At 47.8% G+C, this 14,190-nt stretch overlaps 1 protein-coding gene across 2 annotated transcripts in view; it reads left to right on the forward strand.

The window, feature by feature from the left end:
* CDK2AP2 (cyclin dependent kinase 2 associated protein 2) overlaps nucleotides 1-13,503 on the forward strand; it is a 71,672-nt gene extending 58,169 nt beyond the window's left edge. For both annotated transcript variants that reach the window (XM_086953242.1, XM_086953243.1), the window contains one exon: nucleotides 13,111-13,503. In XM_086953242.1, coding sequence (XP_086809368.1) covers nucleotides 13,111-13,178 — 68 coding nt within the window. In that variant the 3' untranslated portion in view covers nucleotides 13,179-13,503. The remainder of the gene's footprint in view (nucleotides 1-13,110) is intronic.
* Nucleotides 13,504-14,190: the final 687 nt, after the last annotated feature.

The following is a 14,190-nucleotide window of genomic DNA, read 5'->3' on the forward strand; positions in this document are numbered from 1 at the left end:
CTGGGGAGGAGATTTAATGATTCTTAGTAAGGCTTTAGAACCTGCCTCCCTGGCCCGTCTCTCCCTCATTGGCTGGCTTCCTAAACGGAGGCCAGCCATTGGAGGAGCGATGCGTCACTCCAATTTAGCCCCGTCTTTTTCGGATTCGGGGGCGTCATTTTTGCTGTTCTTTAGACAGTGACGTCATCTGTCACTCAAAACAGCAAAACCATGCCCCGATTTCGAAAAATTCAGAAGCCTGCAGCCGCCATTTTCTTTCCCCCGGAGTGAAGGTGAGCCTCGAGCCTCTGCCTGTGCCGTTTTTAGTGCTCCTGCACCTCTGTTTGTGCCGTTGTTCTAGCTTTCCTTTATTTCACCGGGAGCCGGCCGTCTCTCCAGCAGTGGGCTTTCCGCGAGAGGGCCTCGCTGGGGGCAGTCATGCAGCGAGCGGCAGCGGGCTCCTTCGCCTCTCTCCGCTTCGATAACCTGGCCCTGCGCGCACTGCCGGTTTTGTGTATTTATTTAATTCACCGGGAGCCTACCCCGGATTAAAACTATTGAATTAATCGGCCGGAGAAGCTGCATGCAAACGCATAAAGATGCTAAATTGGAAAGAAGCGGGCCGCATAGATTATTATAGTTGAAGCCCTCGAGACGAACAGGACATTTCGCCATGATGATCATAGAGAACGCCTGTCCCGGATGTGATTCTCTGCTGTCCGTCAGATCTGGAGCCCGACACGTTCTAACGTTAGTAACCATAGAGATGTGGCCGATCTGTGCCGGAAATCCTAGTCTGTGCTGGGAACCATAGAGCGCATGCCGTTGTTCTTCGCCGGAGCGCTGTGATCGGCGCACACTGAAGATGTCTCAGCTACAGCAGGAGGCGGTGCAGGAGTTTGTGGCAGTGACCGGGGCCGAGGAAGAGAGGGCGTGCCTCTTCCTGGAGGGCGCTGAGTGTAACCTACAGGTGCAGTTGGGAGAGTGGGTTCTAGAGATCAGAAACCACCATCAAAAAAATGTAGTGCTAGAAACGGCCACCATCCCCTAACACCAGGTCTGGGAGAGAGCAGTTTCCCTTTCACTCCTTCGACAGTCCATTCTATGGTATAGCACCAACACAACCGTCATGATGGCCCATCAACACCCTCCCCCTTTCAAATGGTACATCACTTCCTCACCTTATTCCATCTCATAGTGTATACCATCGTACTCTTGATCCACCCTGGTAGCAGCTGCAAAACACACTTCATCTGATCTGGTGCAGCCGCCCAGTCTCGCCTCATCTAGTTTGATACAACTGCGGCATTTTCCCTCCCCTTGCCTGGTCTGCACTGTATCAGTATATCACATCTAATCTGGTGCAGTTAGAGCAACTGGACTTAGAAGAGCGTGGGAAACCCCATTTTGTGACTGAGGTAGGAAATTATGTGGTATAAAAAGTCAAGTCATGCATCAGTGTGTTGTAAATTCAGTGGTAGTGTTGTCTGTTTTTTCATCTGAACACATTGATACAAAAGTGATCCCTATGTTATGCAGCCTACAAAGGTATCTTAAAATGGAAACGTATACAGGTTCACCAGATCCTTTTGAAAATAGTATTCTCTAAGAAATAACTATTAGAACTGACTTAACAAAAAAAATCACCTCATTAATCCCGGTTTAATATACTAATCAACAGCTGAGACATGACCAGGCAACTTTTACAAATTGTCTGTTATTTCCCTTCATTGCATGTGTTTTTATATTAACATTTGTTCCGTTTGAAATCGGATCAGTTGTTTTCAGTCATTAACATTTGCCAGTTATTCGGCAGAGGGTATGTTTTAGTACTCAACATGTACGATACGTTAGTACTGTACAGTACAATGCTTTGCTACAGTTGAAATTCCCCAGTTGCATTCTGCGTGCCTGCATGTTAAATGGAAAGGTGCTCCAGATGCAGCATGTATCATTGATCTACTGCAGGATGAGACAGTTTGTGGCTGTGCACTGTCCGTGCTAATGTATGCTAAGTGGAAAGGCTTTGTGTTAGCTAGAGGGGTTTAAGTGTGTGTGTGTGACTCTGTGTGTGTGTGTGTGTGTGTGTGTGTGTGGGTGACTCTGTGTGTGGGTGGGTGGCTCTGTGTGACTCTGTGTGTGAGTGGGTGGCTCTGTGTGTGTGTGTGTGTGTGTGTGGGGGGGGGCGGGTGGCTCTGTGGGTGGGTGGCTCTGTGTGTGTGTGTGAGTGGGTGGCTCTGTGTGTGTGTGGGTGGGTGGCTCTGTGTGTGTGTGGGTGGGTGGCTCTGTGTGTGTGTGTGTGTGTGGGTGGGTGGCTCTGTGTGTGGGTGGGTGGCTCTGTGTGTGTGTGGGTGGCTCTGTGTGTGGGTGGGTGGCTCTGTGTGTGTGTGTGTGTGTGTGTGTGGGTGACTCTGTGTGGGTGGGTGGCTCTGTGTGACTGTGTGACTGTGTGTGTGTGGGGGTGGGTGGCTCTGTGGGTGGGTGGCTCTCTGTGTGTGTGTGTGTGGGTGTGTGGCTCTGTGTGTGTGTGTGTGGGTGGCTCTGTGTGTGTGTGGGTGGCTCTGTGTGTGGGTGGGTGGCTCTGTGTGTGTGTGTGTGTGTGTGTGGGTGACTCTGTGTGGGTGGGTGGCTCTGTGTGACTGTGTGTGTGTGGGGGTGGGTGGCTCTGTGGGTGGGTGGCTCTGTGTGTGTGGGTGGCTCTGTGTGTGTGGGTGGGTGGCTCTATGTGTGGGTGGGTGGGTGGCTCTGTGTGTGTGTGTGTGTGTGTGGGTGGCTCTGTGTGTCTGTGGGTGGGTGGCTCTGTGTGTGGGTGGCTCTGTGTGTGTGTGGGTGGGTGGCTCTGTGTGTGGGTGGGTGGCTCTGTGTGTGGGTGGGTGGCTCTGTGTGTGGGTGGGTGGCTCGGGTGGCTCTGTGTGTGGGTGGGTGGCTCTGTGTGGGTGGGTGGCTCTGTGTGTGTGTGTGAGTGGGTGGCTCTGTGTGTGTGTGGGTGGGTGGCTCTGTGTGTGTGTGGGTGGGTGGCTCTGTGTGTGTGTGGGTGGGTGGCTCTGTGTGTGGGTGGGTGGCTGTGTGTGGGTGGCTGGCTCTGTGTGTGGGTGGCTCTGTGTGGGTGGGTGGGTGGGTGGCTCTGTGTGTGGGTGGGCGGGTGGCTCTGTGTGTGGGTGGGTGGGTGGCTCTGTGTGTGTGGGTGGGTGGCTCTGTGTGTGTGGGTGGGTGGCTCTGTGTGTGTGGGTGGGTGGCTCTATGTGTGTGGGTGGGTGGCTCTGTGTGTGTGGGTGGGTGGCTCTATGTGTGTGTGGCTCTGTGTGTGGGTGGGTGGCTCTGTGTGTGTGGGTGGGTGGCTCTGTGTGTGTGTGGGTGGCTCTGTGTGTGTGTGGGTGGCTGTGTGTGGGTGGGTGGCTCTCTGTGTGTGTGTGTGGGGGTGGCTCTGTGTGTGGGTGGGTGGCTCTGTGTGGGTGTGTGTGTGTGTGTGTGTGGCTGTGTGTGTGTGGCTGGGTGGCTGTGTGTGTGTGTGGCTGTGTGTTGGCTGGGTGGCTGTGTGTGTTGGCTGTGTGGCTCTGTGTGGCTGGGTGGCTCTGTGTGTGGCTGGGTGGCTCTGTGTGTGGCTGGGTGGCTGTGTGTGTGGCTGGGTGGCTGTGTGTGTGGCTGTGTGTGTGGCTGGGTGGCTGTGTGTGTGGCTGTGTGTGTGGCCGGGTGGCTGTGTGTGTGGCTGTGTGTGTGGCTGGGTGGCTGTGTGTGTGGCTGGGTGGCTGTGTGTGTGGCTGGGTGGCTGTGTGTGTGGCTGGGTGGCTGTGTGTGTGGCTGGGTGGCTGTGTGTGTGGTTGGGTGGCTGTGTGTGTGGCTGGGTGGCTGTGTGTGGGTGACTCTGTGTGTGGGTGGGTGGCTCTGTGTGTGTGTGTGGCTCTGTGTGTGTGTGGGGATGTGGGGGTGTGGAGCTCTGTGTGTGGCTCTGTGAATACTCTCTACTACTCACCTATTGCCATTGTAAATGACAATACCATTTATTTATGTTTTTTTAAAAAAATGAAGAAAAATGTCATGAGCAATGCCAATAGCTCTACCTTTAATAATGCCGAGACCATTGCATTGTTTTATGTCTCCATTTGTTTTCTTTGCCTATCATTTCTTTACTCCAGTATTGGAACTTTCATAGATTCCCATTGCTTGTATCATTCCCCGTCGTCGGAATGGGAGCCTCGGTAATTATATATATATATATATATATATATATATATATATATATATATATATATATACCTAGGTAAATACACCCTAATAGGTGTAAAAAGGCCTCATTATCTTTTGCAGCCTATTGCTGTCATTATGTAAAAAGACCCAAAGTCCCCTTAGCAACCAATCAGATCAGCCTCACCCTGTAGAACCTTCCTGAGAAAGCTCAGAGCCTCAGATTTTCTACCGCTTCGTTGGTGACAGGGAGTCTCCTTAGAGCTCTGCTCTAACTTCAACTTGAGGTACTGTTTAAACAGTTTTTCTTTGAGGATTTCTTTCAGCTTTGTCATGGCTGATAAGGAAAAGAAGAGCCTTTTCAGGTCTTGTGCCACTTGTGGCAAAAAACGACTTTATACAGAGGATCAACATCAAGACTGTATTTACTTTCTATACCCAGACCATAAGGTTGATAAGTGTAGTATATGCAGGAGAATGTCTGTTAAAACCCTCCGTGATCGTGAGGGACGGCTGCTTCTGTGGCTCAGGAAGTTGGAAAGGAGGGATGAAGTAATGTCTGGTGATGAGGAAGATGCCAGATCGACATCTTCAAAGACTTCATTGAAGAGGGGCGGATCGTCTGTGGACACTTCAACTGAACCCCCCTTAAAGGCTGTGCGTGTGACCTCTGATAGGTCTGGCAAGCCAGGGCCTATCGAATCTCCTCACGTGAGTGTAAAGGAGAGGGAAAGGCAGGCACTGCAGGTGCAAAAGGCTAAACTGGATGAGAGCTCGGCTGGGCCTTCCCACCAGGTTAAAGTAGCCAAGTCCGTCAAAAAACCGACTGTAGAGGCCTCTACAGGGGTCAAAAAGGACTCTAAAACATCTGAGGTGATTTTGTCTCCTCAGTCGTCGACGAGCCACCCAGCGACGACGAGGACGACGACGAGAGCGTCGACTAGGACCTCTATGTCGATTCCGTCGACGAAGACCGGATCGACGACGGCGTCGTCGACGATGACCACGTCGACGGTTACCACCACGTCGACGAAGACCATCCCGTCGACGATGACTATTCCGTCGACGGTGGCAATCTCGATGACGACGATCCCGTCGACGAGGACGACGAGCCCGTCGACGACGACAGCTCCGTCGACGTTCCCGTCGACGGTGGACCCGGCGACGATGATGGTTCCGTCGACGATGCCGTCGACGGTGAAGGGACTCTCGTCGACGGTCCCGTCGACGACGATTCAGAACAAGGAAACGGTGGATTTGTTTTCAACGCCGTTGACGACAGGAGTGCCAGAAAACAGCAGAAGGAGGAGGATAACCCCAGATATGACTTCTCCAAGGAAGGTGCCATCACTTCCTCCACCCCTTTTGTTGGATGAAGACGACTACTCAGAAGAGGAAAATGAGATGTATGGGGATGCTTACAGTCCATCTCAATTGAATCTGAAATACCATGATTCGGATTTGGATGAGGAATATTATTATCAAAAGGAACAGCGGCCAGAAAGACAGGTTGCATACCAAGATACCCAACCGCAGCAGGGCATGGTAACGATGCCTATGAGTCTTTTGACAGACTTAAGGGCAATGCTGGAGGAGTATAGGAGCAAGAAAGGGTCGCAACCTGTGGAAGGTCAAGCACAGGTGCAACCGCAGGTGGTGGCAGCACAATCAGTACGGCCTACACAGGAAGAACATGAGAGGGAATATCCTCGGCAAGTCCAAGTGGATACCTCGGATGAAGATGAAACGGGGCAAAACCAAGATCAAGACCAGGAGAGTGAATGGAACCAATATATAGCTCCGGATCCGGCTTCACCAGTGCCAGACCCGGTAGTCGCAATCCCAGTCTTTCTCTCGCCAGAACGCTCGTGGACGACAGGGGCGTCAGGGCAAGGACGCTGGCAAGCGTCAATAGCGGCCTCCCGACTCTGCCAACTGTTCCTCCGCTTCTGAGATCTCCAGTGGGCGGCAGGATATCACAACATCTGAGCAGCTGGGAAGAGATTACATCGGATCAGTGGGTATTAAATATCATCCGGAATGGGCATACTCTAGAATTCCAGGACTTTCCACCTACAAGAGCTCCCCACGCCACTACTTCCAACCATCTGAACCTTCTTCAAGAGGAAGCTCAACAAATGCTTCAAAAAGGGGCGATCCAGCGTGTTCCCCTATCACAAAGGGGAGAAGGTTTCTATTCCAGATTTTTTCTGATCCGAAAAACAAAACAAAAGTGGCGTCCTATCCTGGACTTGAGGGAGCTCAACACCTATCTCACGAAACTATCGTTTCGGATGATTTCACTCCAGGACATATTGCGCCTCTTGAACCCAGGCGACTACATGGCAACATTAGACCTGGAAGATGCCTATTTTCATATCCCGATCCATCCAGCTCACAGACGTTTCCTTCGCTTTACAGTAGGCAAGAGTCACTTCCAGTTCATGGTGCTCCCATTTGGATTAAAGTCCGCTCCTCGGATATTCACAAAGGTGCTGGCACCGGTAGCTGCATTTCTGAGGAGACAGTCGCTGGAAGTATTCCCGTACTTAGACGACTGGCTGCTGAAGGCCCCAAGCTTGCAGGAGGCATCGAAGGCAGTGGACACGTGCTTGAACCTCTTTATTCATCTGGGTTTACAACTCAACAAGGAAAAGTCAGTTCTTCAACCTGCAAGTACGGTGAAGTTCTTGGGAGCGATACTCAATACTCAGGAGTGCAAAGCCTTCCCATCGGAAGAGAGACAGATGAAACTCATATCGTCAGCCACCCGTTGCCAAAAGAGAAGTTGGATGACGGTCAGGATGTACAAATCTCTTCTAGGGTCGATTTCATCCTGTATTCAATTGATTCCGCATTGCAGACTGCGAATGCGCCCCCTGCAGGAGGAGCTGGACCTTCAGTGGAGACAAGTGGAAGGTTCGTTCGACGACAGGGTGACGATAACCCAGCGGATGAAACGGTCGGTTTCATGGTGGATGAAAAGATCTCACCTCACTGTGGGACTCAGTTTCAAGGCTGCAAGGGCTCCTCAGGTCATTACCACGGACGCTTCTCTTCAAGGTTGGGGAGCGGTCATGCAAGACCTCCAGGTAAGTGGTCACTGGACTCCGGAAGAACGTCGTCTACATATCAACGTTCTGGAGCTAAGAGCTATTCGACTGGCAATGTTGGCTTTCCTCCCAAGGATTACAGATTCAGCAATCCTGGTGCGGACGGACAACACCACCGCAATGCATTACGTCAACAAGCAGGGAGGCACAAGATCGCCACTGCTTTCACAGGAAGCCCAAATACTGTGGGAATGGGCGATAGCGCAGAACATCACACTCGTAGCAGAACACCTTCCAGGAGTGTGCAACACGAAGGCGGATACGCTAAGCCGCCTGAGAGCAGTCTCGCACGAGTGGGAATTGGAGGACGCAGTGATCAAGGACATCTTCTCCCGTTGGGGGACCCCAGCGATCGACCTGTTTGCAACACCGGGGAACAAGAAATGCCGGTGTTACGCAAGCAGGGAACACCATCGAGGGTCACTGGGGAATGCCCTTTCGATGTCCTGGTCAGGCGCGTTTGTTTACGCCTTTCCGCCATTTCCCCTAATTCCTCGAGTCCTCAAGAAACTCAAGATGGACAGGTGCAGGATGATACTAATAGCGCCTGCCTGGGCTCGCCAATTTTGGTACACGGAGCTGCTTCTTCTATCAGAGACACCGCCCATTCATCTGCAACCCAAACTGACACTTCTCTCTATGTACAACGGCCAAGTTCTTCACCCGAACCCGATCTCGCTTCAGTTGGCGGCTTGGCTCCTGAATACAGAGAGTTTAAGGATTTAAACATCCCAGAAGAATGCAGGACCATCTTGGCACAGGCACGAGCCCCTAGCACTAATAAGACATATAGAGCGAAATGGAAGAGGTTCCATTTGTGGTGTCAGAGGGAAAAAGTACATCCTTTCTCGTCAGCTCCGCATCAACTCTTACCTTATATTCTTTCTTTGGCACAAGCAGGTCTGGCTCATGCTTCTATCAAGGTCCACTTGGCAGCTATTTCCAGGTATAGGAGAACAAGATCGGGTCCCTCTCTATTATCAGCGAGAGTAATCAAACAATTCTTGAAAGGACTGTTTAGAGTTTTCCCGCCAGTTAGGCCCCCACCTCCGGTGTGGCACTTGAATGTGGTCCTGGCCCAGCTAATGAGACCGCCATTTGAGCCAGTACATAAAGCGGACCTGAAGTTCCTATCATGGAAAGTGGCGCTTCTTTTGGCACTCACCTCTGCAAGGAGAGTAGGAGAGCTTCAGGCTTTAACCATCAAAGAACCCTTCTTACAGTTCAAGAATGTACCGACGGACTTTCATCTTAACGAGCCAGTGATTTTGAAATCCTTTTTTCCTCGGCCTTCAACCCAGGCTGAGAGGACACTTCATTCTCTAGACGTTCAGAGATGTTTGAAATTCTATCTACAACGCACAGCTGGATTTCGAAAGACACCCCAACTGTTTGTGGCTTTCGGAGCCCCAAGGAAAGGATTTCCTTTGTCAAAACAAGGGATATCTAGATGGATAACTAGTGCGATCTGGTTCTGCCACCAGGCGGCAGGCAAACCTTTACAAGGACAGGTGAAGGCACATTCCACAAGGTCGGTTTCAGCATCAGCGGCGCTGTTTGCTGGAGTATCCATAAAGGACATTTGCAGAGCAGCCACCTGGAGCAGTACGCACTCCTTCACGAGACATTACTGCCTGGAGGCGGCTGCAAAGGAGGATTCGGCTGTAGGACAGGCAGTCCTGAGAAATCTCTTCCAGTAAGAGGTGAGCTTTCCTCTCTTCCCTCCTCCTGTTTTTTCAAACATTTCGTTTATTATGCTTTGTTACTGCTTTATAGTTGTTATAATCTGTGATGTCATTAGCTTATAATGATTCTATACTGTGCACGAAATGTTTGAGGTATGCTAACTGCTATCTACTCTGATACAAGCAATGGGAATCTATGAAAGTTCCAATACTGGAGTAAGAAACAAGTTACTTACCTGTAACTTTAGTTCTCCAGTATTGGTAACTTTCATAGATTCCCATGCGCCCACCCGCCTCCCCTGGGAAAGCTCACTTTAGGGCTAGGTGATTATGTGGCAAAGCAACGGCTACGAAAATCTGAGGCTCTGAGCTTTCTCAGGAAGGTTCTACAGGGTGAGGCTGATCTGATTGGTTGCTAAGGGGGACTTTGGGTCTTTTTATATAATGACAGCAATAGGCTGCAAAAGATAATGAGGCCTAGGCCTATTTTTTTTAACCTTTTTTACACCTATTAGGGTGTATTACCTAGGTGTGTATATATATATATATTATTACCGAGGCTCCCATTCCGACGACGGGGAATGATACAAGCAATGGGAATCTATGAAAGTTACCAATACTGGAGAACTAAAGTTACAGGTAAGTAACTTGTTTCTTCTTCTTCATCCAACAGCTTTTTAGGTTTTATTTTGTCCTTTATTTCCTTTTTCTTACTCTTATTTTCTTCTGTCCTTCTATTTTCTTTCCTCTGTCCTTCTATTTTCTTTCCTCCTTTAAGTCATTATTGAGAAACTTGTCCCACTTCCAGTTAATAAATAAGATAAAAATAACTTAAACGTGCATCACTGTTCCAGTGTGTTGAAAATGTTATATCTGGACAAAGACAGGGGCAAACGCCACTGGACATTCATGAAACACAGGACGGCAGGAATAAAATATTTCTGTTTGTAGCACGTATCACAAAATGCGTATTTGGATATTGTGTTTGCAAGGAAAAGTTTTGTTTTGCAAATGTATGTTATAACAGCGATTCCCTTTAATTATAAAATAACGTATAAAAAAATCAACCTACAACTTATGGTTGGGGTTAAGAACCATATTGATCCCCTTCATGCACATGGTTTAGTGCACAGATCCCGTAATGGAATAAAGCAACAAGCATTGGCATAGCCCATAGGTCTCGCCTTTGGGACCTTATAAGTGTTTAGCCATGCAACAGTTGATGTAGTTGCACCAAGGATATTGTGCTGCATAACTAAATACTTATAAGGTCCCAAAAGCAAGACCTATTGGCTATGCCAATGCTTGTTTAAAACTAGAAACTCGGGAAATCCAGGAAACCTTGCATTGAACCACTTTTTCTGACCATAATGTTCTGTGGATGTCAAAACATGGCCAAAGAACCTGTGAAAGACACCATTACCAGCAGCAAAAGCATGTGCTCCTGTATTCTCACGTTTCACTTCAAAATCGGTCCCCGCAAGTGAGTGGTCTTTAAGTGTGGCAGAGGAACTGGCATAGAGCCCAATAATGTGAAGACCATTTTTGACTATCATTTTGCATAGAATTTTGGCTTGTGGATGACTGCAATTTGTGGCTGAGTGGTTGTCAGGAATGAGTTCTTGACAGGATCTTCAGGTCCAAACAGACCACAAGAGGAAGGTATTAATGTACCCGTAGCACTTAGCACTTGGTTGGCAGCGTGTACTTTTCTAAATTCCCATGTTATCCACCTCTGATGGGCATAGAAGACGCAGTTTAGAAACTTGAAAGATAATCAAGCACGTCTTTACAGCACAAGCATACAGACATGATTTCCACTGTAAGGAAAACATTCTAATCTACAGTGGAGGTCTTGTCCCTTTTGTACTGTGGGTTTTATGAGAAGTAAAACAACCTGTAATATTGGAAGCCCTATGGCGGAGTGCACAGCTATGAATCTACAACTCTAAAAGCTACAAAGTGGGTGCTATCTGTAAGTAGCAATTGTATATGCTACACTTCTCGGCTTAAATCAAGTTCTGTGGCCATTTGGCCTCATCTGTCAAATGCATAGTTTGACTTACAATTTTCTTTTTACATGACAGCATTGTTGAAATACATTATGTAATCTGTGACATCATGTGTGAAGCCATGAAGAGCACATTTAGAGCGCGTATGGATACGTTGCTCTCCATATCTTGTGAATAACAGCTGTTAAGTTTTGCACTGTAACCACAGGAGACTCCTTAAATTGTGGATCTACAGGCAGTAGTCTCCCTTTTGGATGGTCAGGCTTATGTCCCGCAGCGTCAGGATATCCATGGGGTTGCAGTTGCGCTTAACAAATATTTATAATATTAATAACCACAGTCAGCTAAGGTTTTTAGGAGAAATTCTGTGTGTTTATTTTTAGTAGCAAGTGTTATTTTCTCTTCTGGGGTATCAACTATCCCTTTTTCAGGCAACACACACAATACTACATATGTAAAAGACTCAAAATTGCAGCTGTAATGCAGCTACTAGTATGGGCTTTTGTATGCAGCTAAGCTGGTACCTATTTGAAATGATGAAATTCAAAGCTACTCGGATAAGTGGAAATGAGAGTGTAAGTAGCTTGTGTACATGCAATATTCTTGCAGTTTTTATGGGTTAAATATTAGTAGATTGGATAAAAAGCACTTGTGTACCAATATAGGCATCATGGAGCTAAGTAAGGAGTCAAAATGTAAATATTAGTGAGGCCTTAGGCTGTGTTTTAGCTAACAAAAAGTCCAAGTACAAAGCCTTTAAAGGCTTTGTGGAGGCAAACTGGGAAGAAATAGCCTTGAAATGTAGAGGCAAATAATTGTAAAGATAGCAGCGGAGGGAGAGTCCCAGAGGGAAGATCACATGCGGAAGAAGAAGGTAAAGTAACTGTGCTGTGGATCGAAGACATCCAGTGGAAGCCTAGTTAACAAAGCCTTACAAGGAGGAGTTTGTTTGATAGAAAGTGGATTTGAAAGCTTTTTGTGTTTTTTAACCAGGAGCCAATGAATCCCAGTATACAAGATTGGGGAACATGATCAAGACTATGTAGCTGGCAGAGTGCCCACAAGGCCACGTTTTTGATCCTTTGACATTTAGGCAGTGAAGAGTCTAGCAATCCTGGGTAAAGGATGTTACAGTAGTCTAGCCTAGAGAGAATGCTGGCAGACACTACTTGGGCATGCGTGTGGCTTGACGAGAATGGAAAAACCTTTCTCTGCAGCATAAAAAAAAACACTGACGAAGCAGTATTGATTCGTGCTGAGAGGGAAGGATCCCAATCACAAGGACTCTTACAGATTTCACTGTAGTTGCAGGGGCAGGACAGAGTAATTTTACTGCTTCATCGTGTGAACTGTATCACTACAAATGAAAGTTTTCTTTCAGCGATCCAAAGTCTTTGTTTCCTCGGTGTACACCTGCTATATTTCTTATCCTTGCAGTTCACAGTCATGCAGCGTATTCTGATAGAGGATTTACTTTGTAGTGGATGTGTGTCACCACTAGGTTGTGTATCATGGACATTGCCATGCCAGTCCCTCTACCTAGAATAGTCTTCTGACGTCAACCTATCCAAGTCGAGGATCACCCACCTTTGTTCATGTGCACACTCCGATATATATGCAGCGTAGGATCTTGGTTCATGGCCACTGAATCTGAATGGTCGGGATGTTTGATACTGTCAGCAGTGCTCCCATTTCAGAAGAGATGTCTCAGTAAATGCAGCTTGTGGCCAACACTCCAAGCATGTCCAGGAGAAGCCTCTGTAGGGGCATCCCTTGTCTTGTCTGAAGGCTGTTACTTTGGTGAAACCTTAGTCCTCCCCAGCACGAGACACTAGGGTATCACTTGCCTCCCCAAAGGCTGCTACTTTGGTGAGACTTCAAGGTCTGTCCAGTAGGAGTCACTTGCCTTCCTTGTAGGCTGTTACTTTGGTGAGTCTTTAAGTCCTGTTCAGTAGATGTCGTGTAATAGTAATACTAACCTGTGCCTTAGAAGGAATGTTCTTTCTTTAACAGCACTCCTATCCCTGAACTGCAAGTGTCAGTGTAACAGCTGTGTTTCATTGTTATTTGTGTTTTAGTCCCTTCTCATGACTCCTCTTCCTAATTGGTAATATTGATGTCTCTTGTGTCTTCCTATAGGCATCATCCACGCCCGGGCGCTGGTACGTGAGTGTCTGGCTGAGACAGAGCGCAATGCCCGCACGTAATATCCTCCATTTTGGATGTACTTTTTGGGATTCCCTGATGAATTTTCCCACAATCTGACACCCTGGAATTGGCAGCTTCTTTATTTTACTTACAGAGCCTTCACCAGAAACCCTTCTTCAGCCCTTACCTTCCCAATTGGAATTTTATTGTGACAAACCTGTTCTCCTCCACCCAATCTTGTATAACCGCTCACCCAGACCCTGAATCCGTCAGCCCTGTGCAGGTTTCCTAGGGCCAGGCAGATGCAATATCCACCGAAGATGTATTCGATCCCTCAGAATTTGTTCTTTTGATAAACTACAATAAAAGTTTAGATTCCAAAAACAGGCTTTCTTTTATTTTTTCCACCCTTTTTTATACCCTACGTGTCTGAAGTGTGGTCATTGGTGCAGTTTAGGAAGTATTTCCAGTGCAGTGTGCAGCAGGCTCCATAGTTTGTTACATATACATTTTTCCACAGACCACATAATTATTTTGCCGTCCGGTTTTTCACCCTTAGTAACTGGTGTAATACGGTCTCCCAGGACGGCTAGTGAGGTATACAATATTGAGGTAGTATTGACTAGAGTGATTTTATAATGTTTCAGGAGCAAAGCCAGGAGTTTTATTATCCCCCTGCCTTGATTTGAGAATAGAAACACAAGTCTACCAGTGCTAGTGAGTCTGGTGAGGCTCCCAGCCTGGGTGAGTTGCGATTTCTAAGCTGTCTTGGAACCTTTTTAGTGTTTTGTGTGGTGTGCCTGTCGTCAGCATACAATGTTTGCCTTTTACAGCTGTCATTCATGCCATCAAGATCAGAAGGTGTGCTTTATCAAAAGCCACTAAGAGATTAAGTAACGTTCACAGCACCATATTGGCATGTTTGAAACTCACTACTGATGAGGCTTTGTAACATCGACCAGTTTGTCCCAGTCCGAAAGGCCTCCGAAACCTTCATGTACTAGGCGGGAGGCACTATAGATGCAGGAGTGCATAGTTACATCTTAAAGTTTGCTAGATTAAAGTATATTT

This window comes from Lissotriton vulgaris, chromosome 1_2 (assembly GCF_964263255.1).
Source record: "Lissotriton vulgaris chromosome 1_2, aLisVul1.2, whole genome shotgun sequence".
In the NCBI taxonomy this organism is placed as follows: Eukaryota; Metazoa; Chordata; class Amphibia; order Caudata; family Salamandridae; genus Lissotriton; species Lissotriton vulgaris.